Here is a 27,280-nt window from a genome sequence, read left to right as displayed (position 1 = left end):
CTACATCTCAGAGCAGTATGTGAGTGAACAGTTCATTTACTTTAAAGATGAGAGGAAAATCAGCCCCAGGAAAGGGTAAGAGACGGATCCTTGGTAGTAGAGCTGAGTGGCAGTGCGTAATCTAGAATCCTTATTCTGACGGACCCTCACTCTCTTGCCTCAGACAATCTAAGGTGAAAAGACAGATGGGATCAGCAGAAAATAATCATTTTCCATATATGAACTATACAATAGTGGATTAGGGACAATTTCTGCAAAGAATATTCTAGACCATGGCTCAAAGGCAGCAATCTGTAAGTCTGGTCTGTGCTTAAAAAACTGATCGTAAGTGTTCCACAAAAGAAGTATAAAAATGAAAAGTGAGCTGAATTCTTCTTGAAAATAGACAAGAAAGAACAACCATGCACTTTATAAAAGAAATATATACCTACAGTTATAGCCATAAAATCTACTGGGTTTGAGATAGGTTGAGCAATCTGATCTATTGGGGGATTTGTTATAAGCACACTCAGCATGTCATTAAGCATCATAATTCATATTGTAACACCTGAGGATACTGAAAAAGTTGTGCAACCAAAATTTGAAGACATCCGCTTTATGATAAATCCAGGCACAGGGCACAGAAGACATAAATGCTGGAAAGTGGCATTTTGCAAAGACTAACTACACTTGCCTGATAGATTCTCTTACAGTTGGACTTGCTGCTTTTATAACAATGAAAAATGCATTCACTCACTCTACTGGTCAACTCAAACTAAAAATGCCAACAAGTATACTCTGAAAATCAGGAGAGGTGCCAATTTTTATATGTTCACATAATAAAAGTGCATAGATGAGGTAAACAAAGAAACATAAGAGCCATATCAACAATATTCTTTAAGAATTAAAGATATTTTGTTATTGATAACCAATTAAATATTAACCTAGCAGAAAATGATTTAAGAAAAAAAAAGATATACTAGACCAAAAATAAAAAGAAGATCTTAAAATCTTTCAGAGAAGAAAAGCAGGCATGGGACTCCAGTAGCTGGGAATTCACCCAGAAAAGCAGTGCAGGAAGGGTCCAGACCAGAGCCATGGAGCAGGGATTAAGAGCAACCAGTCTTCAACTGGAGCAGGAGGGTGGGAGGTTCCAGGAGCAAAACGAGATTGAGACATAATTTGATAAGTACGGACACTTGAGTAAAAAAATCTATGGAGGAACATATGAAAGATCTGCTATAATGACTGAGAAAAAGTTAAGGATAAAGGACAGGATGGGTGCATACCTACATGATGAGTACGATGTGCACTGTTTAGGGAAGGGACACGCTTGAAGCTCAGACTCGGGGGGATGGGGGGGCATGGGCAATATATATAACCTGAACTTTCGTACCCCCATAATGAGCTGAAATAAAAAAAAAGAAAAGAAAAAAAAAAGAAAACATGCAGAAAATAAAGTATGGGGGGAAAAAAAAAGACAAGTCAAAAAAAAATCAAACATACAAGAAAGGAACATAAGCATAGTACACTACTTGACTTGGCTGTGAACATCATTTACAGGGTCATAATAAGGTAAACATTGAATATTGGTTTAACTAAATTTTGTGATATAACAATATTTAGAAGGGAAGGGAAAAGGAGAAGTTGAAGTATAAGTGAGCTAAATCCTTATATATCATAATAAAAAATCAAGAGATATTATCTAAAATTGATACTTCAAGAAAAAACAATGATTCATTGTTTTTAGCACTGTTCATCAACATTTTCTGACTTTCCTTCTTTCAAGCTGGTAGCAGAATTGTTGGTACAACAGACAGCTTATTTGGCCAATAAAAAATTAGTGGAAGGGCCATGATGGAAATTTTATGTGCCAGTGTATGATTTCCCCCCTTTCTCCCCTCCTGCCACTGTTCCATATTATGGGTGAGCCGCTAGCTTGGATGCTGGCTCCCAGAGCAGGTGACATGGAGTAGGCCTCCAGCTGGCCCTCTCGGATTTGGAGGTTGGTTGTTACCCCACCTTTCATGACTGACACTGCATATACTTTCTAGATGTGGAAGCAAATAACAAAAGAAAAGAGTTGAAAGTGGCTGCCCCTGCAGGGCAGGAATGTGGAATTAGGAGAGATTGGGCATGAGGTTGCCCCTTTTTACTTTAAGCCTTTTGGATCTATTTTTTAATGGCCACAATAAATGCAGAATATATATCCCAAGAAATTGGATTAATATACAAATAAAAATTTAAATAACAGGTAATTAGGAGAGAACACGTATTCCCTGTCTCTTGTGTCCAGAAAGGGTAAGGAATTTCCACTCTTCTTATACAGAAGGAGAGACACTTCCAGCTTCTTTTGGACCTGTCACTAATTTATCCCCAGGAGAGTGGGGTCACTTATCTGATGATTAGTGAGTTTAGGGAAAGCAATGGAGTGTGCTAGTCTCAGCCCCTTCTGGGCAATCTTTCTTGACATTTTTTGGAGGCACCCTACCTGCAGGACTATTATTCTCTGCTCCCCCATGCAGTAAGCTTGGAGGGGGCAAGGGGAGATGGGGAAACCCTGTGGTTACGTGGGTAAGCCAGATGACTGCAGATGACTGTATGACTAGGTGGGCAAGTCTGGCTGATTCAGGGGTAAAACATTAATGAGCTCATTTGGCTACAGATCGAAAGCCATGCTCTCTAATCAGCTTTATCAATAATGATGCTGACATTTTGATCTCCACATATCTGTCTACTCTGCCCCATTTCTCAATGGGTTAAGAACTCAGGAGGGGAAGGAAAACCACGCTCTTCCCCAAAATACACACACCTGTCATTATAAAAAACTCAGCTGTGTGATCAGATTTACAGCATACTATACAGATAATAGCCCTTTCTTTGGCTAGAAAAATATATATGCATGGAAAAAGTCTGAAAGAATATATGCCTATCTGTATTTTCTAGTTTTCCTTCACATATTACTTGGGTGTTTCAATAATAGAGCTTGAGTGAAAAAGTGAAAGTAATATTAATATAAGTCACAACTGTTTCTTGGGATTCACAGTTATATCTGAATAATTTCTCTGGATTGGCTTTGTTTTCATTCACTGTCAGAATGAATCGGTAATTGGTATTCTGAGAAGAGCTTTGGAGGGGACACTATGTACGTGCCAAAAATTTGGGTCATGTCTGATACTCTGAGTAGAGAAAATAGAGGGCAGAAGAACCACAAAGTTCAAGTTTAGTTATATAGTTCTGTTTTGATGAAATAAAAAACAATTTAAACAACTGTGTGTGATGACATCCCTCCTCAATAGCAATGCCATTGTCCATATATAATAACTCACTTCCATTTCTTTGTCTATTGATGCCTCTTCTGTTTCTTGTACTTCATATATATCTTCATTCGAAGTAATTTCAGGAACTGCTGGCAATGATATTTCAGCTATTTGCACAAGATTAGATAGTTTCTCGTGAATTGCAATAACTCTAAAAAATAACAAATATACATGTATTTTATTGAAAAAGTTAAGAAAGTCATTTGTTTATTTGCAGAATCTATAGGATGTGTTAAGTAAGCCCTCAGTTATTTAACCATTAGATTTCTGACACTGCCAAACATCATTCATTCAATCATTCCTTCAATCAAGAAACACGAGCAAAGAGACACAATCTTAACTTTCATAATGATTATGGTCCTGTTACACACTTAGACAAATATATGATTATAAATTGGCAAACGTGCAATGAAAGAAAGGTACACATCCAAAATACTGCTGAAGATGAAAATAAAGAAAATAAGTTATCTACGTGGGCAATCAAACTCTAGGCAATAACAAAAGATTTACTCCTATGTAAATCTTAATGCCATGCTACGATGTTCTGGCTGACTTGAAGGTAAGAATCATGATAGGTTAACAATGATTCTAAAAGGCTGGTCTAGGAGCAGCCCACAGCAATTCAGTGTATTGGGGAGGCTGTGGGGAGACAGAAGGAGGGAGGGAGAGAGAAAAATCAAGAAAAAAAGAAAAGCAAAAGCCAAGGAGGAAGGCAGAGGACCTAGCAGCAATGATGCAAAAGACAGAAAGCTTCAGGGGCCATAGGCTGATGCTCTGAAGGCAGAGGTGGACCAGTGGAGTGGGGGCAGAAGGTGGAAGCCTTCAAAGGCAGAAGGAGCCAAACAGCCACCTGTGTGGCCCTCAGCGACTCTATGCTGTAGGCATAGCAGCATGTAGAAGTGTGTGTGTGCATGCATGCATTTCTCCATTCAAGGAAGGAAAAAAATTATTATGAAAAAGAAGTAAATGATCCAAAAAGCAGACTGGTGTCAGGAACATACACAAGAATGTCAATTCTCCAATTCTCCACAGCATCCTCAGCTGCAGCATGGTACGATACTTGATCATCCTAATGATGGTTCTCAGCTAAGAAAAGTAAAAAACACCTTTAACTACATATAAGAGGATTTGAATGCATGTAGTATGTTTTAGAAACTTTTCTATAAAAAATGCAAGAGTTGAAATGTAAAGATTTGTTGTTAAAAGTTTATTTGGAAAACGTACCCATTAAAAAATGGATCATCAATAATGCTGTGAAAATTTCCCAGGCCCTGAGAGGGCACAGGGTTAGGACTCAAAGGAGTCATGCCTGACTCCTCACACTGGCCAGAGGACCTCAGATCAGTCACTCAGCCTCTCTGCCCTGGGTTTCCTTCTACGACAAGATTGGAATAATAAAATCTACTTCATCCAATTCACAGGGCTTTTGAAAGGAGGAAAAGACATGACTATGTAGATTCTTAGCTGTAAGAGACCACATAAAAGAAAGATGGTATTCTAAAACTCCATTCTTCATTCTAATATAGAGAAAGAATTCTTATTTTTCTTCCAAAAATAGTATATCTTTCCTTTATAATACTTGGAATTCTAGGAAGGATAAACTATTCTATGACATTTGGGTTATAGATTGCTAATGAGTGTCCAGAACTGTAGTGTCCAGAACTGACTTTCTACTCTGTAGAAATTGTAATCGTTTTCTTCATGTAGTTCTGAAAAAAAAAAAAAAAAACTGCAATGTTTCTAGACTTACAAGCCTAGTGCATAATTTTCTGACTGTGTTGCTTAGCTGTACTGGTATATAGCCTAGGTTTTCTGCTATTTTGCTTAAAAAGAAAAAAGGAAGGAAGGAAGGAAGGGAAGAAGGAAGGATGTTGACTGAGTAATTGAAAGCATGCTAGCTCTTGAAACAGCGCATGTTTTATTTTCTTTCACAGCAAGGACAAGAAGTCATCCAAAGTGAAAATCATGGAGCACGAACAAGACTCTTGAGAGAACGACCGAGAAGCACCAATTCTCCATTCACTAAGCAGGGCAAAGAGCTGGCACTGATAGACAGACGTGTTAGTGTTTTCAACATTTCAAAGCATGTTCATACATTGTCTGGCTGGATCCTAACAATAACCCCAAAAGGTAGGCAGAGCAGGTATTATAATTCCATCTTACAATGGAGGAAATAGAGGCTAAGATCAGAAGGGCAATGAACAATGGAGTAAAAAATAACTAGCTAAGTAAAGAAAAAATAAACAAATGATGAATTTGGTAAAGTGAAATAGGAAAAGAGAGAAACAAAGCATGAGCAAAAAGCTAGAGATATGCCCTGTGTGATGGGGAGGGAGGAAAACAACCTGGCCAAAGCAGAGATTTTTGACTTTGGAGCAAAATAAAATTGGATTGGGTACAAAGGGAAAGGAGAGGCAAGGGAGTGAAGTTTGGGCTTAATTTTGCAACCCTGTACAGAACCACATTACATTATTTTTTAACCACATCAAAATACAGGCAAAATATGGTACAGATAACATCCTTGTACTCTCTGAAATCTCTATGAAGTGTCATGAACTGTTCCTTCAACCACCCTAGGTACTATTGTTAGTATTAGGTCATTAAATATGAAATGTCCAACTTTGAATCCAAAGTGTAGTTTACAATATCTCAAACAAAAAGCAGTATAATTAATCAAAGTATGCACCTAAACTATTGACACAGTTTTGCCATCTTAACAGTAGCTTGTTTATGCCAGCAACAAAGAAGCCTGAAGAGCGAGTGGTGATGAAATCATGAAAGGCATTTTCCACAGCTTGTTGAGAATTGAATATTTTTCTTTGCAAGAAGTGGTCCAAAGCCTGGAAGAAGTACAAGTCAGTTGATCCAAGGTCTGGTGAATACGATGGATGACAGAGAGTTTCCCAGTCTAGTTTCTGTAGTTTGAGCAGCGTTGTTTGTGCGATACATGGTTAAGCATTATCTTGCAAGAGGATTGGCCTGTCTCTATTGACCAATCTCAGCTGCTTAATTGTAAGCATCTTCATCATTTTGTCCAATTGATTGTAGTAGACATCTGCTATAATCGATTGACCAGGTTTCATGAAGCTATAATGGATAATATCAGCGCTGGACCACCAAACAAACACCATTAGCTTTTTCTGATGACTATTCAGTTTTGGACTTTGCTTTGGCACTTCACCTTTATCCAACAATTATGCTGAATGCTTGCAATTGTCAAAAAGAATCCATTTTTCATCACACGTAACAATATGGTGTAGAAATTATTTGCCTTATGTCATGACAGCAAAGAAAGGCAAGCTTTGAGATGACTTCTCTTCTGATGCTTAATTCATGCAGAACTCATCTATCCAGCTTCTTTACCTTGCCCATTTGTTTCAAGGGGTCCAATATTGTTGGAATAGTAATGTCAAACCTTGCTGTTGATTCATGCATAAGTTGAGATGGATTTGCTTTCACTACAGCTTTCGGCTCACCATTATCCACCTTAGTCTCAGTCACCCACATGGCTTATCTTCAAGATTAAAATCACCAGAATAGAACTGCTCAAATCATCGACATATTATGTGTTCATTAGCCACATCCTTCCCAAACACTTAGTTGATATTTCAAGCTAACTGTGCTGCATTGATTCCATGATAGAATTCATATTCAAAAATAACAGGAATTTTTGACTTATCCATGGTTTCATAAAATTGCTCTAAAAAATGTGAAAGATAATCACAAGCCTAAAATGTACATTTGAAAGACTGAAGATGTACCTTCATAGTAAAAATAAAACAAGAAGTGTCAAAGTGAAACGTCAGAGACATCAACTGTCAAACTTAGTACTTAAGGAAATCGGACATTTCATACTTAATAACCTAAATAGTATTCCCACCTTACAAATCAGGAAACTGAAGCACAGAGAGGTTAAATAAACTACCCAAGTTTACAAAGGTAATAAGGGGCACAAAGTGGCATTTGAACCACAGCAGGCTGGATTCAGAGTTCATGCTCTTGACCACTGCAATATAATATTCCTCTAAACCTGTGGTCCCCAGCCCCCGTGCCATAGACTGGTACCAGTCCATGGCCTATTAGGAACTGGGCTGTGAGCGGGTAAAGCTTCATCTGTATTTACAGCTGCTCTCTATCACGTCATAACCCCCCACCTACTCCCACCTCCTGGTCCGTGGGAAAATTGTCTTCCATGAAACTGGTCCCTGGTGCCAAAAAGATTGGGGACCGTTGCTCTAAACAAAAGGAAGTTTCTTCCAAAAAGTGCCTTTAAAAGGCCTCTTGTGCTTTACCTTGTACATTCCCAAAACAGGCTGTTCTTATGAGAAACAGTGACAAAGACAGAGAGTTGTGGATAATCCACTTTTACTTGCCTGTTCAGTGGAAACCATAAAGAACCAACAGATACGTTGTAACTGGAATATCTAACATCTGTCACCTTCAGGGGCTTCATATTATATGCATATAGCAATAAAACCTATAAGAAAAATTAAAGGCATATAAAATGTGAAATCAAAATTACAGTTTGCCTCAAAAATGCATTAGTTCTCAAAATCATATCACTCACTTTGAAGTTTTTCCTTAGAAGAGAAAAATGAAGGATTTTTTTTTTCCCAATTCACTTTAAAAAGAAATGATGTGAACAAGAACTGTGCAAAGGTTAGAAAATGAAAATAAATACTATCTGGTGACAATATTATATCATTTTTGAAGAGTGACATTTTGTACTGCAATTAAGTTTAAATTTCAGTCTCTGAAGACCCTCTACAGCAAGCACTAAACACTAACCATACACCTGGTGAATATCCAGCTTTGTTTCTTGTTACTTCTCAGTGTGCACCTTTTCCATCAGGGGGCAGGGCTGCTTCTGCGATTTCACTTATACTATTCCCTTCTTCCTCTCTCCATTTAACACAACTTTCTAGCCCCCACCTCCATGATGAAACTTCTCTTGATGATTCACGCTCTAGTAATTTCCCTGTTTGGATTCTAATCATTCCAAACAGGGAAATTAGCACCAGTCCCATATGATATAGCACCTATTTAGTCATGAATTTATAGAATTTGAGATTCATAGAACCTTAGAGATAATCAAGTCTAACCCCCTCATTTTAGATATAAGAAAGCTGAGGCCCAGAGCTGCCGGTCAAAACTGACTAGCTAGGCACACAGGGGCTCAGAGAACAGTACCCTAGTATGGCGCTTTGGCACACTGAGCGCTTTTCAATGAAAGGAAGTTGGAAGGCTTCAGAAGACGCCTCAGAACCAAGGACTTTCTAACCTTCTCCTGTCCCATCACACCCACAGCACAGGTAGGGGTTCTCTCAGTAAGTTCCCTTCTCTGACGGACAAAACTTCTTCCAAAAGAAGTGCAATTGTCTTGAAACCGCCTTTCAAGACAATTGAAATCTCATCAAACAACCAGGAAAGATTACCAGAGAAGAGAAAAGACTAAAAGTAGTCACTTTTCCCAGACAGACTTTCCATCTACTCTTCTGAGAGCCGCTCAGAGAGATTGTCTGGGAGACTTTAAATGCGTGATAAGACAACATTTGTTCGAAGGGCTGCTCTACCCCTCATCTTCCCATGTCCACAAGCTATTGTCTGTTCTTGCTCCCATTCCATTTTCAAACAGAATCATTTACAAACTATTATCCTTTGGGTCGATTCAGTTCCCCTAAAAATCATTTACTACTCCTCAAAACTGCCTACATCTCTGCTTCCCTCTCTCCTATGAAGAAGGTGGTATAAGTTTCTGAACCTCATTGGGTAATTGATTAATTATTTTCCAGTGATTTTCCTGTGCTTATGCACATTACTAAATCTGTATGCTTTTCCACCTGTTAATCTGCCTATGGTCAGTATTATTTTGGCAGACTTAAGACCCAAATTTTCAGACAGGGAGGAAAAAACTCTCTTCATCCCTATAGCTACATGCATTTATCTCTGCTTCCTCACAAAGTAAACTAAAAAAGAGATTTTCTTTTTTTTAGAAAGGCATAGATCCACAAGGACAGAAAGAACAAGAGAGGAAGTGAAGCAGACAAGAGAGGTTTGCAACACTTTGAAGGACACAAAGCACTTGGAAGAGCACAGCTGACTCAGCAGAGGGGAAAGGCTGTGCCTACGTGCCTTTGGAGGAGTTGCCAACAAGTATGACTGGGGTCTCTGGAATGGCTCAGGGACTGGAGGCTCAGGTAGCTTAGGAGGCAGGAGTGGGTGGAGCTACAAACAGGAGTGTTAGGCAACCTCCCTCCCATCCCTTCTATGGGCCCATGCAGCCAGGAGGCTCTCCCTTCCCTTCCCTCCTCTCTGCCTGCCGAACTTCTTCCACTTTACTCTCTGCTGATGTTAAATCAGAGAGGATCTATGCTGAGGGCCATTAGGTACAGCGGTGAGGTGTATTGAAAACATTAGAATTAAGTGAAAGTCTATTCTGAACAAGAAACATTCCCCTACCCCATAATAACCCCTTCCCAGAATGTAGGAAACCAGGCAGGAGTCTAAGAGAATCCTCTTTAGGGAAACTGACCAAAGAGAAAAGACCTACACATTCTGACATTTCAACATCCTCCAATGAAACTCCTGGCTCCTTCTACAGTCACCTTGCCTAGACATCAGTAAGTCTAAGCAAATATGCTTTTTAGTGCCTCACTCCCAACATAAACAGACAGCTAAGAGTCACTAGACAGAAAATAAAAGGCAAAAACTAAAGGTAACATAAGAATGGAACTTGGAGAATCTGATACAAGATAGAGAACAGAAGAAAACCTCAATGAAACCGTAATTAATATTCTGAGAGAGAAGAACGACAGTATTGCATCTGTGAAATAAGAACACAGTGCTATCAAAATGGAACAATTAGAATGAAGAAAGATCTCTTAAAAATTAAAAAATATGATCACAATGAAATAATAAATAAAAGACTTGAAATATAAAGTTGAATCCATTTCTCCAAAAGTAACACCTAAATTTAAAAATGTAGATAGTAGGGAAGAAAACATGAGAAAAGTAAACACTTAATCCAATAGGTTCAATATCTGATTAATAGAAATTACAGAAGGCACCAAGATAATCAGAGGGAAGAAATTATTTTTTAAATTCCATGAACCAAAGAATAAACCTTTTCATTTTTAAAGGGCTAATCTAAGTGTCCAGCACAATGGATGAAGACCCCATACCAAGGCACATCATGGAATTTCAGTACACAGGGTGTTAGCAGAATAGTCACCCCTCTTCCCATAGATATGAAAGGGAAATATTGAGAGTAGGGAATATGTAACAGAGGGAATGGCCTGGAAAACTTCCCCCACTCTTTTGGGGAACTGCATTCTGGCCTGCATCAAGTCTTTTGTTAAAATTCCCAGATGGCTTTGTCTTTGGCAGAGATGGGATGTTTAGAATAGTTAACCACAGTAATTGCCTGAAGCTGAAAACCCTCCCTTTAAAAGCTCTGTATTTCTGCCTATGTTCAGGAAATTTGGAATTTTGAGATGAGAAGGTCTACCATATTTCCTCCTTTGCAAAGTAAACTCTTTCCTTCCTCTCAGAACCACTTGTCCTTGTTCTTTTGATTTGGCCTCATGGACAAGTGGCAAAACTTTCGGCAACAAAGGGACAGAGGGAAGATTCCCAGAGCATCCAGAGTCACAAATAAAGAACCAGGCATCAGGATGGGAGCAGAGTTCTCAACAGCAATGCAGGATTGCCAGAGACAAAGGGAATAACCCCTCTCACATTTTGATGAAAAATAACTGTCAGCCTAGAATTTTATGCCTAATAAACAATGAATTAAGCATTAAAGTAAAGACCTTGTGTCAGACATTCAAGGTCTTTTTACTCCCTGGGTTATGTCAGTCTGTTGCAAACCTGTTACCATCTCAGAGGAATATAGTCATGGCATTGGCCCTTGGCCAAATCTGAATAAAATATATTAACTAGTGATTAATGGAGTCCTTTCCTAGGGTCTGAAACACACCAGGGAGCAGCCTGTAACATCTCGTCTGCATTTTTCATAGAGAACGTGCATATTGATAATTGGCATCTGGATTCTACTGTTATCTTTACTTCTATTAACGAGTCTGGTCCCACATGTAGTTCTGACTACATGAACAGAGAGATATAAAAGACTCCTCCTCAGATATAAAACAGCAGCTTGAGACCATATCTTGTCATATTTTGGTGGTTCATGATTCATAGATGAACTGTGTCCTGTGCACCTGAGAGAGGACCCTGGAAGCTGCTTCCGGATCTCTCAGGTCTCCCTAATGATTACCTCTGCTTTCTTTATCCTGCCATGCCTCATCCTTTCATGAATATACTTTGTGAAGTCTGGTGAATCCTTTGAAAGATCAGAACGTTTAATACACCCTCAAGAAGCTGGAAGATGTGTTCATCTTTGCTCATAAGAGAGCAAATCAAGGCAGAGAGAAACATGAGACCCAGAGAACCCAGCTCAGAGAGAAATGAAGGAGCTCTCAGGAGAATGGTGAATGGGACTCTTCAGATGACAGCTGAGCTATGAGAGTAAGCAGTCAGCCTGGAGCTTGGCTCTGAAGAAGACAAAACAATGGAACTGGGAGATAAGTCAATGGGTTTGACCACATGGAGAGGATTGTATAGTTCTTTGAAAGTTTGGGGAAAATTAGAGATTCTGAAATACATAGAAAACTAAGTTAAATTTAAGGCAACTTTTTTCTTCAGGAAATAAGAAGGCAGAAAGAAAGGAAAAAGTACCCTATTTGGCTCAGCCATGAGTGATATTATTTACATTGTCATAATGCAAATACTAACTGTGGTTTAAGCAAGAACTGTGATATAACTAGATTGAGAGAAGGTGCAGAGGGGAAGAGTGTGTAAGAGGAGGAAAAAGAGGTTGAAATTAGTTGTCATCTTCCCTAGGAATGTGTGAGGTTGATCACTCAGGAAATCATCATGTGAGAGTAGATACATGGGGAAAAAACACAAGAAAAAAACAAAAATGTCTGAAAGGGTTGAAAGTAGCTGCATCCAAGAAAGGGGATTTAGGGATGAAGATGGCGAGGCAGAAGACTGTTCTCTTTTATTCATTAATAGTCTTTCGAAATTTGATTTTTCAAATTACATATTTTTAAAAGAAAATGAAATGAGTCCCAGAGAGATTAGGCCAGGACCACACACTGCCTTGAGGTGTTTGCTCTTGTTTTGTGTTTGTTAACCTTGACTTCCAGGGTGGAGCATAAAATCCCTGAGGACGGGAGTGGCGTCTTGTATTTTTTAAGTTATGCTCACAGCACCTGGTACATGTCAATTTGTATTTCTGAACTTTTCATTACATCTGTTAAGGGCTAATGGAGTTCCCTAAAATATGTTAGTGGAAAAATTTAAATAGATAGCAGGCTTCATGTTTAACCCCCAAGAATGAAAATAACTTTCCCCTTCCTTTCAGAATGGTCCTTGTCAATGGCTTTGTATTACAAGTTTAAAGCCTTTATAACTGAGCATGGCACAGACAAGTGAATTCAAAGAATAACTGTCTGAGATCAGAACAGACTTGAACAAAAAGTTAAACTCATTTGTGTAGTTGTGAGTGTGGGCCCTGGATCCAGAGTGCCTGGGTTTGCTGCCTCCACTCACTAGCTGTGTGATCTTGGGTGGGTCACTTCAATGTTCACACTTCTGCTTCCTCATTTGTAAAATGGGGATGTGGTCATCCCCATCCCATGGATTGGTGTGAGGATTCATGGAGTCAATGTAAAGTGCTCAGAGCAGTACTCAGAGCATCATGGTGGTTGTTTTTAGCCCACAATCACTGCTGGCTCCTCACCCACATTGATACCTCATTCTTCATATTCTCTTAGACGTGCTGCTAATCCCAGACTGACTTCCCATCAGATCTCCCAGCCAGTCCTTGTCTAATCCACCATTTCTTGCTTCTATTCCCAACTTGTCCTGACTCTTTAGAGAAAAGTTTCATCCTATATCACCCTGCACACTCAGGGCTGGAATCTGGAGAGTCAATACATTCATGATAGAATTTTCAATGCTCCCTTACTTCTGCAAAGACTTGTTTTTCAATGGCAAAGAAGTGATATGGTTTCGACAAATACTGAGGACTACTGTATTTAAATTTTGTCTTATATGTTGAATCTCTTATAGCCCAGGAATGGGTGAAAGAAAAGCCTCGGATCTAATAAATGGAATTGATTCCTGGTTTCCTCATCTTTGTATCTCAATCATCTAACAAAATACCTAGCATATAGTGTGCACTCAATAAATATTTCATTAATTAATAAGCAGCTAAGTTATACATGTGCTGCAAAGAAACCGATATTAGGAATCAGAAGAGTCAGGTTCTCATTCCTATTTTTGTCACTAATGAGTTGTGGCATAAGTCAAGTCACTTCACCCTCATGGGACTTTGCTTCCTCATCTACAAAACATAAGCACTGAATGGATGTTCTCTTAGTTTCTTTTCAGTTCTGCAGTTTGACTTGGGTGGTACCAAAGGAAGTCAGAGCAGGTTTCAAGTGGACCCTCCTATATCAGACAGCAATGGGAGAATCACTATTAGAGCTGCAAGGTGCATTGGTAGAAAACCCTAGACCTGTGCTTCTCAGACTTGACTGTGCACACACTACTTGGGAGATGTTATATTACCAAGATGTCTACTCTGATTCAGTGGATCTGGGTTGGGACCTGAGAGCCTACATTTCTAATGAGCTTCCAGGGGATGCCAGTACCACTGGTTCTTAGCCATGCTTTGAGTAGCAAGGTCCAGGGACCATCAGATGTCAGTCCTTTTCTCATTTATACAGCCTTTGTCTTCCCCAGCTCCCAGCAGCTGGATGTAATCTTGGGCCCCATATGCTCTAGCTAATCATTTGGTCAACCTGACTCACAATCCAGAGCACCTCAGAGGGAAGCCCCAGGCATCCATGCAATCTCTCAGTTACAGCCCTTCCGACATCTAAAATGGTACCATTGGGCTTCTGCTTTTCTCCCGACCGGCCAGTTTTCTCAGGAACCCTAACTCTTCCTTCACTATCCTGCTAGGACTGAGCTCGTCTTGAATGTACGGCCTGCTTGTTTGGGAGCTTGAAATGGAGTATAGCTCTCCTTAGGGGCATAAAGTCTTCCAGAAAAAGAGTACTGGGTCCACATATCCTCTTCCTATACTGGCTGGACTCCTGCACTGAATAAACACATCTCCAGGAACTCATTTCAGTTCTGTCCAAGTTTGTGTTTTCACCTACCAGGTGGAGTCTTGCTTTTCAGTGCTTTGCTTGATCAGACTTCCTGCACTTGACCATCACTGCCTGCCTGAGTCTTCTGTGGCCTCTGAATGCCAGGCCAGCTGTACTCAACATTACAGCCTTCGCAGAAGTATTGATGCCCTCCAAGTTACATCTCAGATGCCAAAAGGAAGGACCAGCCACCAATTCTTTATGGTCCCTGCTCACTCTGATTTGTATTCCTTGAGCCTTATCAAGTTAAAAACAAAATTCAAATTTCATTATGATCCTCAGATGGGCTGGTCTGCAACCCAGAGCATCTTACTGGGAAACTTGGATACTAAAAAGAACAGGAAGATGAGGCAGGATAAAGCCAAAGGTCCTAAGGTATAATCTCGAGACAAATTTGGACTGTCAAACATGAGGCCGTGTTCCATGGTTACATCTTTTTAGGGCTAAGCTGTGGTAGTACATCTCTCTGCATTAAAGCAGCCATTCTTCACAGCTATTTTTAAAGCCAGCATCTGGGAGGTTCATTCCAATGATACTCCCTGGCAGCCTCGTTAGTGTTTGTCCCTACAAGATTTTGAAATTGTTCAAAAGCCGCTTAGTTTATAACAAGGTTCCAATGAATAGCTTGTAATGTGGTTCTACTATAACCTACTAAAGACAATTTTATCAACCAGGGTAGAATAATTTCTACCTCCTATATTTAAGAAGTTAAGCTTTTCCAAGTTATGAACTTAACTTCAAAGTATCATGGCCTAGAGATCGTTAGACCTCTGAATTATCTAAAAAATGTCACGTCAAAATCCCTAATGCTGGGATTTCAACTCTGCTGCCACCAGCATCCCTAGTTCCTACTGGCATTTCTGCTTCAGTGCAGTGAATAAACTGAAATGGGCCAAGTGGGTGGATCAAGTGATGTTAACTTGCACTGTCATACACTGATCTTTTTAGTCCCTGGAAACTTCAAACCTCTCAGCCAGAGATTAATTTTCATTACCATCCTGCCCAGGGGCTAGATGTGCCTGCAGCCAGGACCATCATCTGAGGACTCAATACAGCACCACGCTGAGGAGTGCAGACCCTAGAGTCAGACTGCTTCAATCCTGACCTCTTGTCTACAAGCATTCCTCATCTTGTGCCTCAGTTTCCTCTTCTATAAAAATGGGGCCAATAATAAAAGTACCTATGTCATAGAGCTGTTGTGAAATTAATGTAAGTAAAGTGCCTGGAACATAGTAAGCTCTACGTAAGTTTGCACTATTGTTATTATCTTGCAGGTTTCATGATCGTCAGCCAGTTATTCAACACTAAACTCTACACAAAAGTCCTAAAACGATGAGTAGATAAATCCTCAAATACACAAATATTTAAATTACCAAACAAATTTCAGCATTACCATCCAAGAGGATAGACTCTGAGGCTGGGAAGATTTAGTTCATCTAGGTCAGTGTTTCTTGGTGGTGTTTTTTACTGAGCTTTATGGCAGCAACTACATCTTTTATCATAACCCTAAACATACAAACTTACTGTCAAAGAGGAAGAAAAGTCCCCAAATTAAGAAATGAGAAGACTGTGTGTTCTGCATCTTTTCTCGTGGCTTGAGAAAATTGCTCAAGCAACCTGCTTAAATCAGATTTTTTAGTTGGTGCTCTGCTTCTAATCTCTGTCTGACGCCAGTTCATGCTTCCATGTTAATTGTCAGACACAACTGTTGATGGACAAAACCTTGTCATTCTAACTCTTGGCCACAGATGTAGTCTTAGCATTTGCTTCTTAGATGTTTTGTTTTTCCAACAGCAGCACATGGACACCTCAGATCATCCTGCCCCAGACTGCATTTGTGATGACTGATATGGATGTGATGTTTTGGTGACCTTGTAAAATGAACTCTATACTTTCTTCCTCATTTTTTAAAACTAGCTGCTTAGGTAAACATTGTGTTTCCTAACTGAGTAATCCTCCCATTTCCCAACTCTCTCTGAATGGATATAATCTTTTATTAGTTCCTTGCTAGCAAGTAAACCAACTCTGACATATGCTAAAGATCAACCTAAGAAATTTTCTTTTTAGCAACATATATTGTGGAACAAAAGTTTCAGAAAACAATATTTTCACTTACTATATGCTATGCATTCTGATTTTTTGTATGTTTCATTTCTTTTTAAAAAAATGCTACTCATGATCCAATATTGACTCCCTGACCCATTAGTATTCTTGGAACCACAGCTTGAAAACTACTGCACTTAATTCCTCTACAAGACATTACAGATTCATTATTTTAAAATGTAGATGGAATATCTGGGAAGGATTTGACTGGCAAAGGGTGGGAAGGAGAGTATTTTAAAAATGTAGAAAATAGCATTAAATGTATCTGGAGAGTGATACGTTAAAGTTTCTCTTTTTGTCTGAATAGGAAGAGAATTATAATTGACCAAGAATTAGTAGCAGGTTTCCAGCCTAAGGTAGCAGAATGCAGGGGCCAATGTGAGAAGTGGTGCTGGAGAACAAAGAGAGGCAGGCCCAGGAGGTTTCATGATTTGACACGGGTCACACACCAGTCAAGGAGTTGTGGAAGCTACCAGAGGCAAGCTGGAGGGGACAGCACTCAAGAGCTGGGAAGTGCAAGAACAGACCAATGCAGGGGATAAAATGCAAATAAAAATGCTGAACAGGGCAAAACTATACGGCAAATGTTTTATGGCAAAAAGCCTGAGGCTCTTCTTAGAGAAAACAGCAATCAAAGGAATTCTATAGTGGAACCTTCCTCTGTGAAAGACTATATTGACCAACTGTTCCATTTTTAAAAGCTTGACCCATTTTCAAGTCTATCCTAAAATCTGAATTACTGTTCAATCTTCAATAGTTCAGGGATCGATACTGAACTGCTCCCAAATACTTGCCCCCTCCATCCTTCTGCCCCTCAATTAACCCTATTGCAAATGTCTCTCCATACACATGGATGTAGATATGAATAAAAATAAAGATAAATGGTGATAAAGATAAGAAACATTAAAATAACTCACGTGCATGTTACAAATTTGCAAACTTCATTTAGAGGCAAACTAAGGTTTTTCTCTTATTTGCTACCCACTTTAATTTTGCTGGTTAGGCACAGTTTACTCTACTTTCTCAGGAATGTTAGAAGCCAAAGTATCTATGAGGATATATTCTTGCTAAATTTTAAAAGGTGTTTTCAAATAATGTTTACCAAGTATATTACATGTATATTTGATGTTACTAAACTTTAAAAACAGTATAATTTTAAAATAATTTTACATAATAATGACAACTACTATTTATTGAAGTTAGGAGTTTACACAGTTATCTCTAATTACAGATGAGCATAACTATGACACAGCAAAGTTAACTAACCTAATTCACAATCACAAAACTACTAAGCGGCAAAGCTGAGATTCAAACTTAGGCAGTTTGGTTCCAGAGTCTGTGTTTTTAACCAATACACTAATGTAAGGAAAACAAATTTAAAAAAAATCTTTCTGAGTAAAATTGTACAAAGACCAAGAGAAAAATCTCAAGAGCAGCTAGTGGAAGAAGTCAGAATATTTTCAAAGCAGCAATAGCTTGACCCTCAACAGCAACAGTGGAAGTGAGTAGATGACATCTTGAATGTACTGAAATAACATAATTTTCCATCTTGAATTCTCAACCTCATGAAAATTCATTTCACAAATAAATGTAAAACAATGACATTTATCAGGCAAACAAAGTTGAGAGTGTTTGCCTTCAAAAGATCTTCACCAAAGGAAATTCTAAAGCATGTACTTTAACAAAAAGAATTGATCCTGGAAGGAATGTCTAACATGCAAGATGGAGTAAAAAACAAAGCAAATGGTAAAAATGTAGGAAATTCTAAAGGAAAGTATCACTTATATAAAACAATAAAAATATTATTATTTTGTGCTATAAAATATGTAGTAATACCAAATAAGTCATTAGGGACATTAAAATATTCATTAAATGTGGACTTTAACAAGATAAGTGTGGACGTTGTCCTAAGGATACCATTAATAGCACAGAAAAACAGTGCATAATCTCAAAATTCAGAGAGGAAAAATAAATGATAACAAATGTAAAACAAAAGAAGGCATTAAAGAAGAGGAAAAACAAAAGCCAAGACAAGTAAAAACACAAAATAACCTGGTATATTTAAAACAAAATATATCAGTATCTACACTGATAGATTAAATTCTTCAGTCAGAAGATAATATTGTCAGACTGTATTTTAAAATGTCCAAGTACATGCCTTTTATAAGAAGTACCACTAAAATACAAGTACACAGAAAGGTTGAAAGCAAAAGGCTAGAAAAATATTCACTGAGAAAATGATAAGCAAAAGAAAGTCATTTTCCTATACTACTATCAAAGAAAGCAGACTTTATGGGAAAATATTATTACAAAAAAGGTCACGTAATAAAAAAGCATTACAAAAAACTGCTATTATCAAAATGATAAAATGTTCAATTCGCCAAAAAGATACAGCAATTATCCATCTAACTTCACCTAAGATCACAGCCTCAAATTATGTAGAGCAAAATTTGAAAGAACTAAGAAAAAACTAAAAATGACAATCACACTGATGAAGTTCTTAGGTGAAGTTAGATGGATAACTTCACCTAAGATCACAGCCTCAAATTATGTAGAGCAAAATTTGAAAGAACTAAGAAAAAACTAAAAATGACAATCACACTGATGAAGTTCTTAGGTGAAGTTAGATGGATAATTGCTGTATCTTTTTGGTGAATTGAACATTTTATCATTTTGATAATAGCAGTTTTTTGTAATGCTTTTTTATTACGTGACCTTTTTTGTAATAATATTATGAAACACTGAGAAAAGAAATAGCAGAACTTGCAAATAGATGGAAAAATATACCATGCTCATGGATCGGAAGAATCAACATTGTTAAAATGTCTATACTACCCAAAGTGATCTACAGATTCAATGCAATCCCTATTAAATTACCAACATCATTCTTCACAGATGTAGAGAAAATAATTATACACTTTGTATGGAATCAGAGAAGACCTCCGTATAGCAAAAGCAATTTTAAGCAACAAAAACAAAATGGGAGGTATTAATTTGCCAGACCTCAAACTATACTACAAGGCCGTGGTTCTTAAAACAGCCTGGGACTGGCACAAGTACAGGGACACAGACCAGTGGAACACAACAGAAAATCCAAATATAGAACCATCTTCATATAGTCACCTAATTTTTGACAAAGCAGGAAAGAATATACTCTGGGGAAAAGAATCCCTATTCAGTAAATGGTGCTGGGAGAATTGGTTAGCCACTTGTAGAAGACTGAAACAGGACCCACAGCTTTCACCTCTCACAAAAATCAAATCACGGTGGATAACAGACTTAAACCTTAGGCGTGATACAATCAGAATTCTAGAAGAAAATGTAGGAAAGACTCTTACAGACATTGGCCTAGGCAAAGAATTTATGAAGAAGACCCCCAAGGCAATCACAGCAGCAACAAAAATAAATGAATGGGACCTGATTAAATTAAAAAGCTTCTGCACAGCCAAAGAAACAGTCACGAAAATAAACAGACCACCTACAGAATGGGAAAAAATTTTTGCATACTACACATCAGATAAAGGACTGATAACAAGAATCTATTTAGAACTCAGGAAAATCAGCAAGAAAAAATCAAACAACCCTATCAAAAAGTGGGCAAATGACATGAATAGAAACTTCTCAAAAGAAGATATAAGAATGGCTAACAAACATATGAAAAAATGCTCAACATCCCTAATCATCAGAGCAATGCAAATCAAAACCACAATGAGATATCACTTAACCCCAGGGAGAATGGCCTTTATCAAAAAAACCCAAAACAACACATGTTGGCGTGGCTGTGGAGAGACAGGAACATTCATACATTGCTGGTGGGACTACAAACTAGTGCAACCCCTGTGGAAAGCATTATGGAGGTATCTTAAACAGATTCAAGTAGACCTGCCATTTGATCCAGCAATCCCATTAGCATATACCCAAAGGAAAAAAGGTCATTCTGTAACAAAGACACATGTACCCGAATGTTTATAGCAGCACAATTCACAATAGCAAAGATGTGGAAACAACCCAAATGCCCATCAATACATGATTGGATTAGTAAGCTGTGGTATATGTATACCATGGAATATTACTCAGCTATAAGAAATAATGAAGATACGACATCTCTATGGTTCTCCTGGAGGGAGTTGGAACCCATTATATTAAGTGAAGTATCCCAAGAATGGAAAAACAAGCATCACATGTACTCACCAGAAAATTGGTTTCCCTGATCATCACCTAAATACACATCTGGGAACGACACCAATTGGATATCAGACTGAGATGGGGGGTGGGGGAGGGGATGGGTGTATGCCTACACAATGAGTGCATTGCGCACCATTTGGGGAATGGTAACGTTTGAAGGTGCTGACTGGGGAAGGGGGCGTGGGGAAGGGAGGGATATATACCTACATGATGGGTGCAACGCGCACTATCTGGGGAACAGACACGCCTGGAGCTCTGACTTGGGGGGAAAGGCGGTACATGGACAACGTATGTAACCTGCAATTCTGTATCCCCCATAACAATAAGATGAAATAATAAAAAAAAAAAATGAGATATCACTACACACCTATGAGAATGGCCAAATCCAAAAAATTAACACCAATTGCTGGTGAGGATGTGGATCAAAAGGAACACTCATTCATTGCTAGTGCGCATGCAAAACAGCACAACCTCTTTCAAAAATAGTTTTGTTTCTTACAAAAGTACACAGGCTCTGATCATATGATCCAACAATTGTGCTCCTTGGTATTTACCAAATGAGTTGGAAACATATGTCCACACAAAAACTTGCAAAGGAATGTTTGTAGCAGTTTTATTCATAATTGCCAAAACTTAGAAGCAACCAAGATGTCCTTCAGTTAATGGATAAATAAATGATGGTACATCCAGATAATGCAATATCATTCAACACTAAAAAGAAATGATCTATTAAGCCATGAAAAGACATGGAGGAATCTTAAATGCATATGACTAAGTGCAATAAATCAATCTGAAAAGACTGCATACTATGTGATTCCAACAATATGACATTCTGGAAAAGACAAAACTATGGAGACAGTAAAAAGATCACTGATTGTCAGCAATTAAGGTGGTGGAAAGAATGAAAAGACAGAGCACAGAGGATTTTTAGGGCAGTGAAATTATTCTGTATGATACCATAATGGTGGGATACATGTCATCATATATGTGTCAAAACTCATAATGTACAACACCAATAGTGAACACTAATGTAAAAAAAAAAAAAAAAAAGGCAAACCAAAGTAGAAAAATCAGCAAGAATAGAGATTATTTAAACAAGATTAGCCAAACTGACCTACTAGACATATACCACAAGCACTGCTTCAACAACTGAGGAGTACACATTCTTTTTAAGAGCAATAGATTATTTAAACAATTAACCCTTTCCAGGAGAAAAAAAATCAAGTTTCAACAAATACCATTTGTATTACCACAAAACAACATAGTCTAGAAACAGACAACAAAAGATAACTAGAAAAGCTCCATATAGTTTGGAATTTTAGAAACACACGTCAAATGGCCCATGAGTCAAAGAAGAAATCGTAATGAAAATTACAAAACCAATTTTAACTGAATGATGATACAATACTTGTGGGATACAACCAAAGCAATGTTTAGGAAGAAATTCAGACCTTTAAAATTCATATCTTAGATAAGAGAAAGCTGAATATTGAGCTAAACATCTATCTCAATAAGTCAGTAGTTAGGAAAAGAACACCAATAAAAGAAGGAAGACATATGGATTAATGAAACAAAACTAATGACAAATGTCTAGTGACAATGTTAAAGAAAAAGAAGAGAATACACAAATAACCAATATAAGTAACAAAAAGGGGCACATCATTATATATCTATAATGATAATCTGATAATATCTATCAGATAGATTAAAAATATGGGAAAATTTTTAAATAATATGAGCAAATTCCTAGAAATAGCAACTTAAACAAAACTGACTCAGAAGAAATAGAAACCCCCAAATGTCATGTATAGAAGGGTGACAGTCAGAATATTTAAAACTTGGTTTGACAAAGACACTAATCATAAGAACAGATATTGACCTAACCAGAACTGACACCAACTCTTAAAACCAGTACACCAGTACTAATGCTTAAAGACTTCCTCAAACTATTAAGAATTATTATCACTGTTTCTCACAAAGAAAATGATATGCCCAGGTGGCTTTACTGATGAATTCTATCAAATAGTCAAATAAAAATCTTACTCCAAACTTATACAACCTGCACCAAAAAATAGAGAAACACAATATATTTGTCAACTCATTTTATGATTCTAGCAAAAGTTTGATACAAAAAATATCTGACAAAGATAGTATAAAAAAATTTATAGCCCAACTTTATTCTTGACAACAGAGGCAAAAATCCAATACAAAACAATGGCAAACTGAATCCAGCAAAATTAATACATTATGACCAATTTGAGTTTATCTCAGGAACACAAAGTTGATTTAACATTATAAAATCAACTAAATATCAAAAGAGAAAATCATAAAGTTATCTTGAATAGATATAGTAAAAGGTTCATGATAAAAATTTTTAGCAAAGTGACAGCAGAAAGAAACTTCCTTAACATGATAAGGAATAATTACCAAAAAAGTTCAATGTCATCTATAATGGCGACACACTGAAAATTTTCCCCCTGAGACCAGGAAAAAGGAAAATGATCAACTCAAATCAGACTTTCTCATGATTTTCTTAGTCATTTTCAAATTTATTCTATTAGACAATGTAGATTCTATATTGCTATCTGCCCTTATCTACATGATAAGAGCATGTCCGCTACTCTTCAAGTTGTGACGGCCTAGCTAAACTTTATATCTAAATAAAAGATTAAGTTCTATAATTATATTACATACCATAGGTTCTGTTTCCTTTGGAGGTTTGTCCAGAGGAGGAATGTACCACTGAAAGCAGAGTTCTTTGTTTAAAGCTTGTGTTGCCATTTCTGACGACATTAGGTCTATACCAGATGAGCTGGCAGGGAGCTTTAAAGATAAAACGGAGTGTATAGAACTGTCGTGACTTAACTAGGGAACAAACAAAAACATCGGTTTAGTCACTGGTAATAAATTCATTCCATACATAAAATTAATTGGCAACGCTGAAAAACTCAGGGAATTGTCTCAGCTTCTTTTATGGAAGTAGATCTTAAAACTGTCCCTGAATTATCACAGAGAAGATTCTCCTATGATAAAAATATGCCTCAGAACCGAGGGGACTCAACAAATGTCTTTCACTTTGATAAATCTACTGGGTGAAAATCTAATGGAGAAAATGCCCATGCAACCATTGTCAAGGTCCCCATTGTTTCTAAGAACACCTATTTTATTTCTGGTTTATTCACTGGTGATTATTCTGAGGGTATGGTTATAATTTATTATCTCTTTTCCAATAGCTTTTTTTTTTTTTTTTTTGCAGACCCATATGAAAAACAGGACATCGTTTTTGTTCTAAAGGCTAAAATTCATTGTTTTAAAATCCATTAACTCTAAAAGGTTAGAATCCTTAAATGAATGTGGCAAGTTCAATTTGCAAGTTCAACCTTTGGCAAATTTGGGCCAAGCTTCTTTATGGAATGTGGTGACTGAATTAGAAGTCTTTAAGAAACATAAATATATAGAATGCAATTGTCCATTTCATAAATTATTTAATTAATTATTTAAGGTAGCTAAGAAAGCAAAGCACAGTTGCTAATTATCACCAAAATAGCAGGCTATCCATAGAGATAATAATACTGAAAACAATATCTCAAAGTCTAAAAAGGACTTTCCACGAAGGAGTGCAAACTACTTTCAAAATTAACTTCTTGTTATTCCTAAGACTATAGCATGGTATGTGGGAAGCAGTTTCTCTATTATACTCTTTTTGACATCTAAGAACTCCCAAGGTTTCATGACCAAGGAGAATATGTCAGCGGCCAGAAAGAAATTCCTGGTGTTTCTATAAGGCTTTGTCCCTCCCATTATTTCTGAGCCTATTCAAGATAGAAGACTGTGAATGCAAGTATTCAAAATAAAATAAAAAGAGAAATAAAAACACTGACCTTTCAAGTTGCCTATTGATAAAAGAAAAACATTTTTGACTGAAAGGTAATATTAAAAGTGAAAACTTTTAAAAAATGTCTAGACACTACCATAAAAAGATATTATAAGCCAGAATCCTCACTTCTGAAAGCATGATCAAAATGCACAATAAGATTCTTAGTGTTAAATTAAGAGTAACTCTATGTCAGGCAGTTCATTTAAAAAAATCAAGCAAATAATTGATTCAAACAAATTGTCTCATATTTCCTCTTATCGAAGCGACTTTCAGTGGTTCTGACAACTATTTTAGCAAGCAATTCATGTTTAATAATTAGCCAAGTATTGAAATATAAAAAGCAAATACCTTTTATTTCAACAAATGCATTGTTTATTAGCATGGTGGTCTAATAATGATAAATTGCAACAGAAGTCAATATCAAAATAGGAATTTAATTTTCCATTATCTTTAAAATACTGTAATATCTAGTTGTTAATGGGATTCATTACATATGATAATTGATAAGTTAGACACTGAATACTTTTAATATATTTTCTTTATTCTTTGAAAGAAATAAAACAACAGGCCTACCAGGAGAACCCTTGTACACCGCAGTCCTACAGACAACAAAGCAGCTCGCATGAGTCAGATATTTGACCTTACCTAGACCGTCACGGGCACACAGTCTAAGCATGAATAACTCAGCATTGCACACAATTTTAATCATATCCTTTTGGGGGACTGTTTAGTGTAATTTGTTTGGCGCCTGTGTTTTTCCATCACAAAGCTCCAGTGGATTTGACAACATGCAGAATCACACAACTGATGAATACAACACAGAGCGATGATCCTTCCGGAAAGGCAAAGCTACTTTTTTGAGGGGGTAAAGTAGGTTTAAGTATCAAATTATGGCAAGAGTTTGATTGAAATAGCCTCCTGAGTGATTAAGTGTTCAAAAATGTTATTATAAAAATCAGCCAAGCTTGAAGTTTGTATATAAAAAAAATCCAAAAGTCTTTATGTTCATTAGCTGTCTACCCCAGTGAAACGAACACATGATTAGGGGGCTTGCACCTGTCAGGAGGAGACAGTGATCTCCAGTGCTGATTATGCTGGGAGAGTGTTCTACTAAATATATCAAAAAAGAGCAAACAGGGCGAAACGACTCTTTGATAACACTGCTGCCATTAGAAATGTCACATATATTTACAATGTATTCAAGGTTGTATGTTTGGATCATCATCCTTAGGAACTGGGTACCGATAAGCTGCCCTTAATACTAAAATACTCAAGCAGAGCTCCCTTCAGAACAGTGTCTAAGAAGTCACACATACTAATTTCCAAATGCTGATATCATATTCATGAGAATAAATCCATCAAAACTACTGTTCTCAGCCTTCCCGTCCCCATCCCCCACTCCAAAACACCTGAAGTATCTAGACACGTGACAGTAATCCTCAAAAACAGTCTCAGTTCCCCTAGTGAATCAGAATCTGGTGTTAGACAGAAATGACTTCATCTCACCACCACTGTTCCCTTCCGTGTGGAGGGCCAGATATTAATGTTACTCTCCTGGCTTTTCCACCTCCTCACTCATGCCTCTCCCTTGGAGAGCATGGTTTGACTGGTGAATTGGGGAAGAAGAATTTTGGGCATGTATAGTTCTGCTCTTTCTTCTTGGGAGTAAACTGTTTGCAGGACGTGACAATTCTCTGCTCCACGCAACAGATTTTAAAAGGCCTACCCCCTCATGAAGAGGCCTGTAATGACCCAATAATATGAGGCTGGACTGGTACATCTGTCTACTTTGAAATGCATTACTAGGGAGATCATTCACCACTGGTAGTTATAAGCTACATCCTATAATATCAACTTTATGACTCATAAAGGCAGGTATTTTTAATTCCAGTCTGTCTTACTCTTTGCTTTTATTTTGCAAATGATTTAGAATCTGGGCAAGGAATGGGGTGGACTGCCAGGCATGCCCAAAATCTTCCTGTGTGCTTATAATACATTGCCCTAGGAGCAACTTCATAACCCCAGTTGAGAATCATTTCTTTCACTGAATTCTTAAAAATTCCTTAATGGGTCTCTCCACTACTTTTTAAAAACCCACAATTTATTAACAGTCACATGACTCTCTTGAGTAGAGCAGAATGTTCAAAAGAGTGATTTTGTAAAAATTTATTATCTACCTAAAACATAAGGTTGCCATATTCTAGTAGGATAAAATGAGTAAGGGTTCCCATTCTAGAACAGCCACATTTTCAGTTCTCCGGCAGCAGAAACATGGACATGTCTGGTACAGGCAAGTCTATAACTATAAACATTAAAGAGCTAGATGGCAAAGTCCAAAATAGAGAAAATTCAAAATAAATGATTTTTTTTTCCTGTTTTGAAAAAATTCTGTGCAAATGAATCAGTTTATCCATTTCACAAATATGTATTGGAAGCTTACAACATGCCGTGTCCACTTGAGTTTTCTGCCAGACTCTTGAACTTTGTATCTACAAAGCAGAATATCCCAGCTTCCTCCACAAATGTGCTTGTCCGCGAGTCTCCACCCTATCTGCTGGTGGTGTCACCATGAGCTAATGATCACAGATAGA

The 27,280-nt window shown here is 37.6% G+C and overlaps 1 protein-coding gene across 1 annotated transcript in view; it reads right to left on the bottom strand.

Moving 5' to 3' along the window:
• CFAP54 (cilia and flagella associated protein 54) overlaps positions 1–27,280 on the bottom strand; it is a 282,672-nt gene that overhangs the window by 29,699 nt on the left and 225,693 nt on the right. Inside the window, exons 64-66 of the mRNA XM_069491252.1 lie at positions 23,507–23,677; positions 7,673–7,776; positions 3,309–3,450 (exon numbers count right to left, since the gene is read on the bottom strand). Of these exons, the coding sequence (XP_069347353.1) occupies positions 3,309–3,450; positions 7,673–7,776; positions 23,507–23,677 (417 nt within the window). The remainder of the gene's footprint in view (positions 1–3,308; positions 3,451–7,672; positions 7,777–23,506; positions 23,678–27,280) is intronic.

Source organism: Eulemur rufifrons, chromosome 16 (assembly GCF_041146395.1).
Source record: "Eulemur rufifrons isolate Redbay chromosome 16, OSU_ERuf_1, whole genome shotgun sequence".
In the NCBI taxonomy this organism is placed as follows: domain Eukaryota; kingdom Metazoa; phylum Chordata; class Mammalia; order Primates; family Lemuridae; genus Eulemur; species Eulemur rufifrons.
The sequence above is the reverse complement of the archived record's forward strand: the minus strand, read 5'-3'. Positions and strand labels throughout refer to the sequence as shown.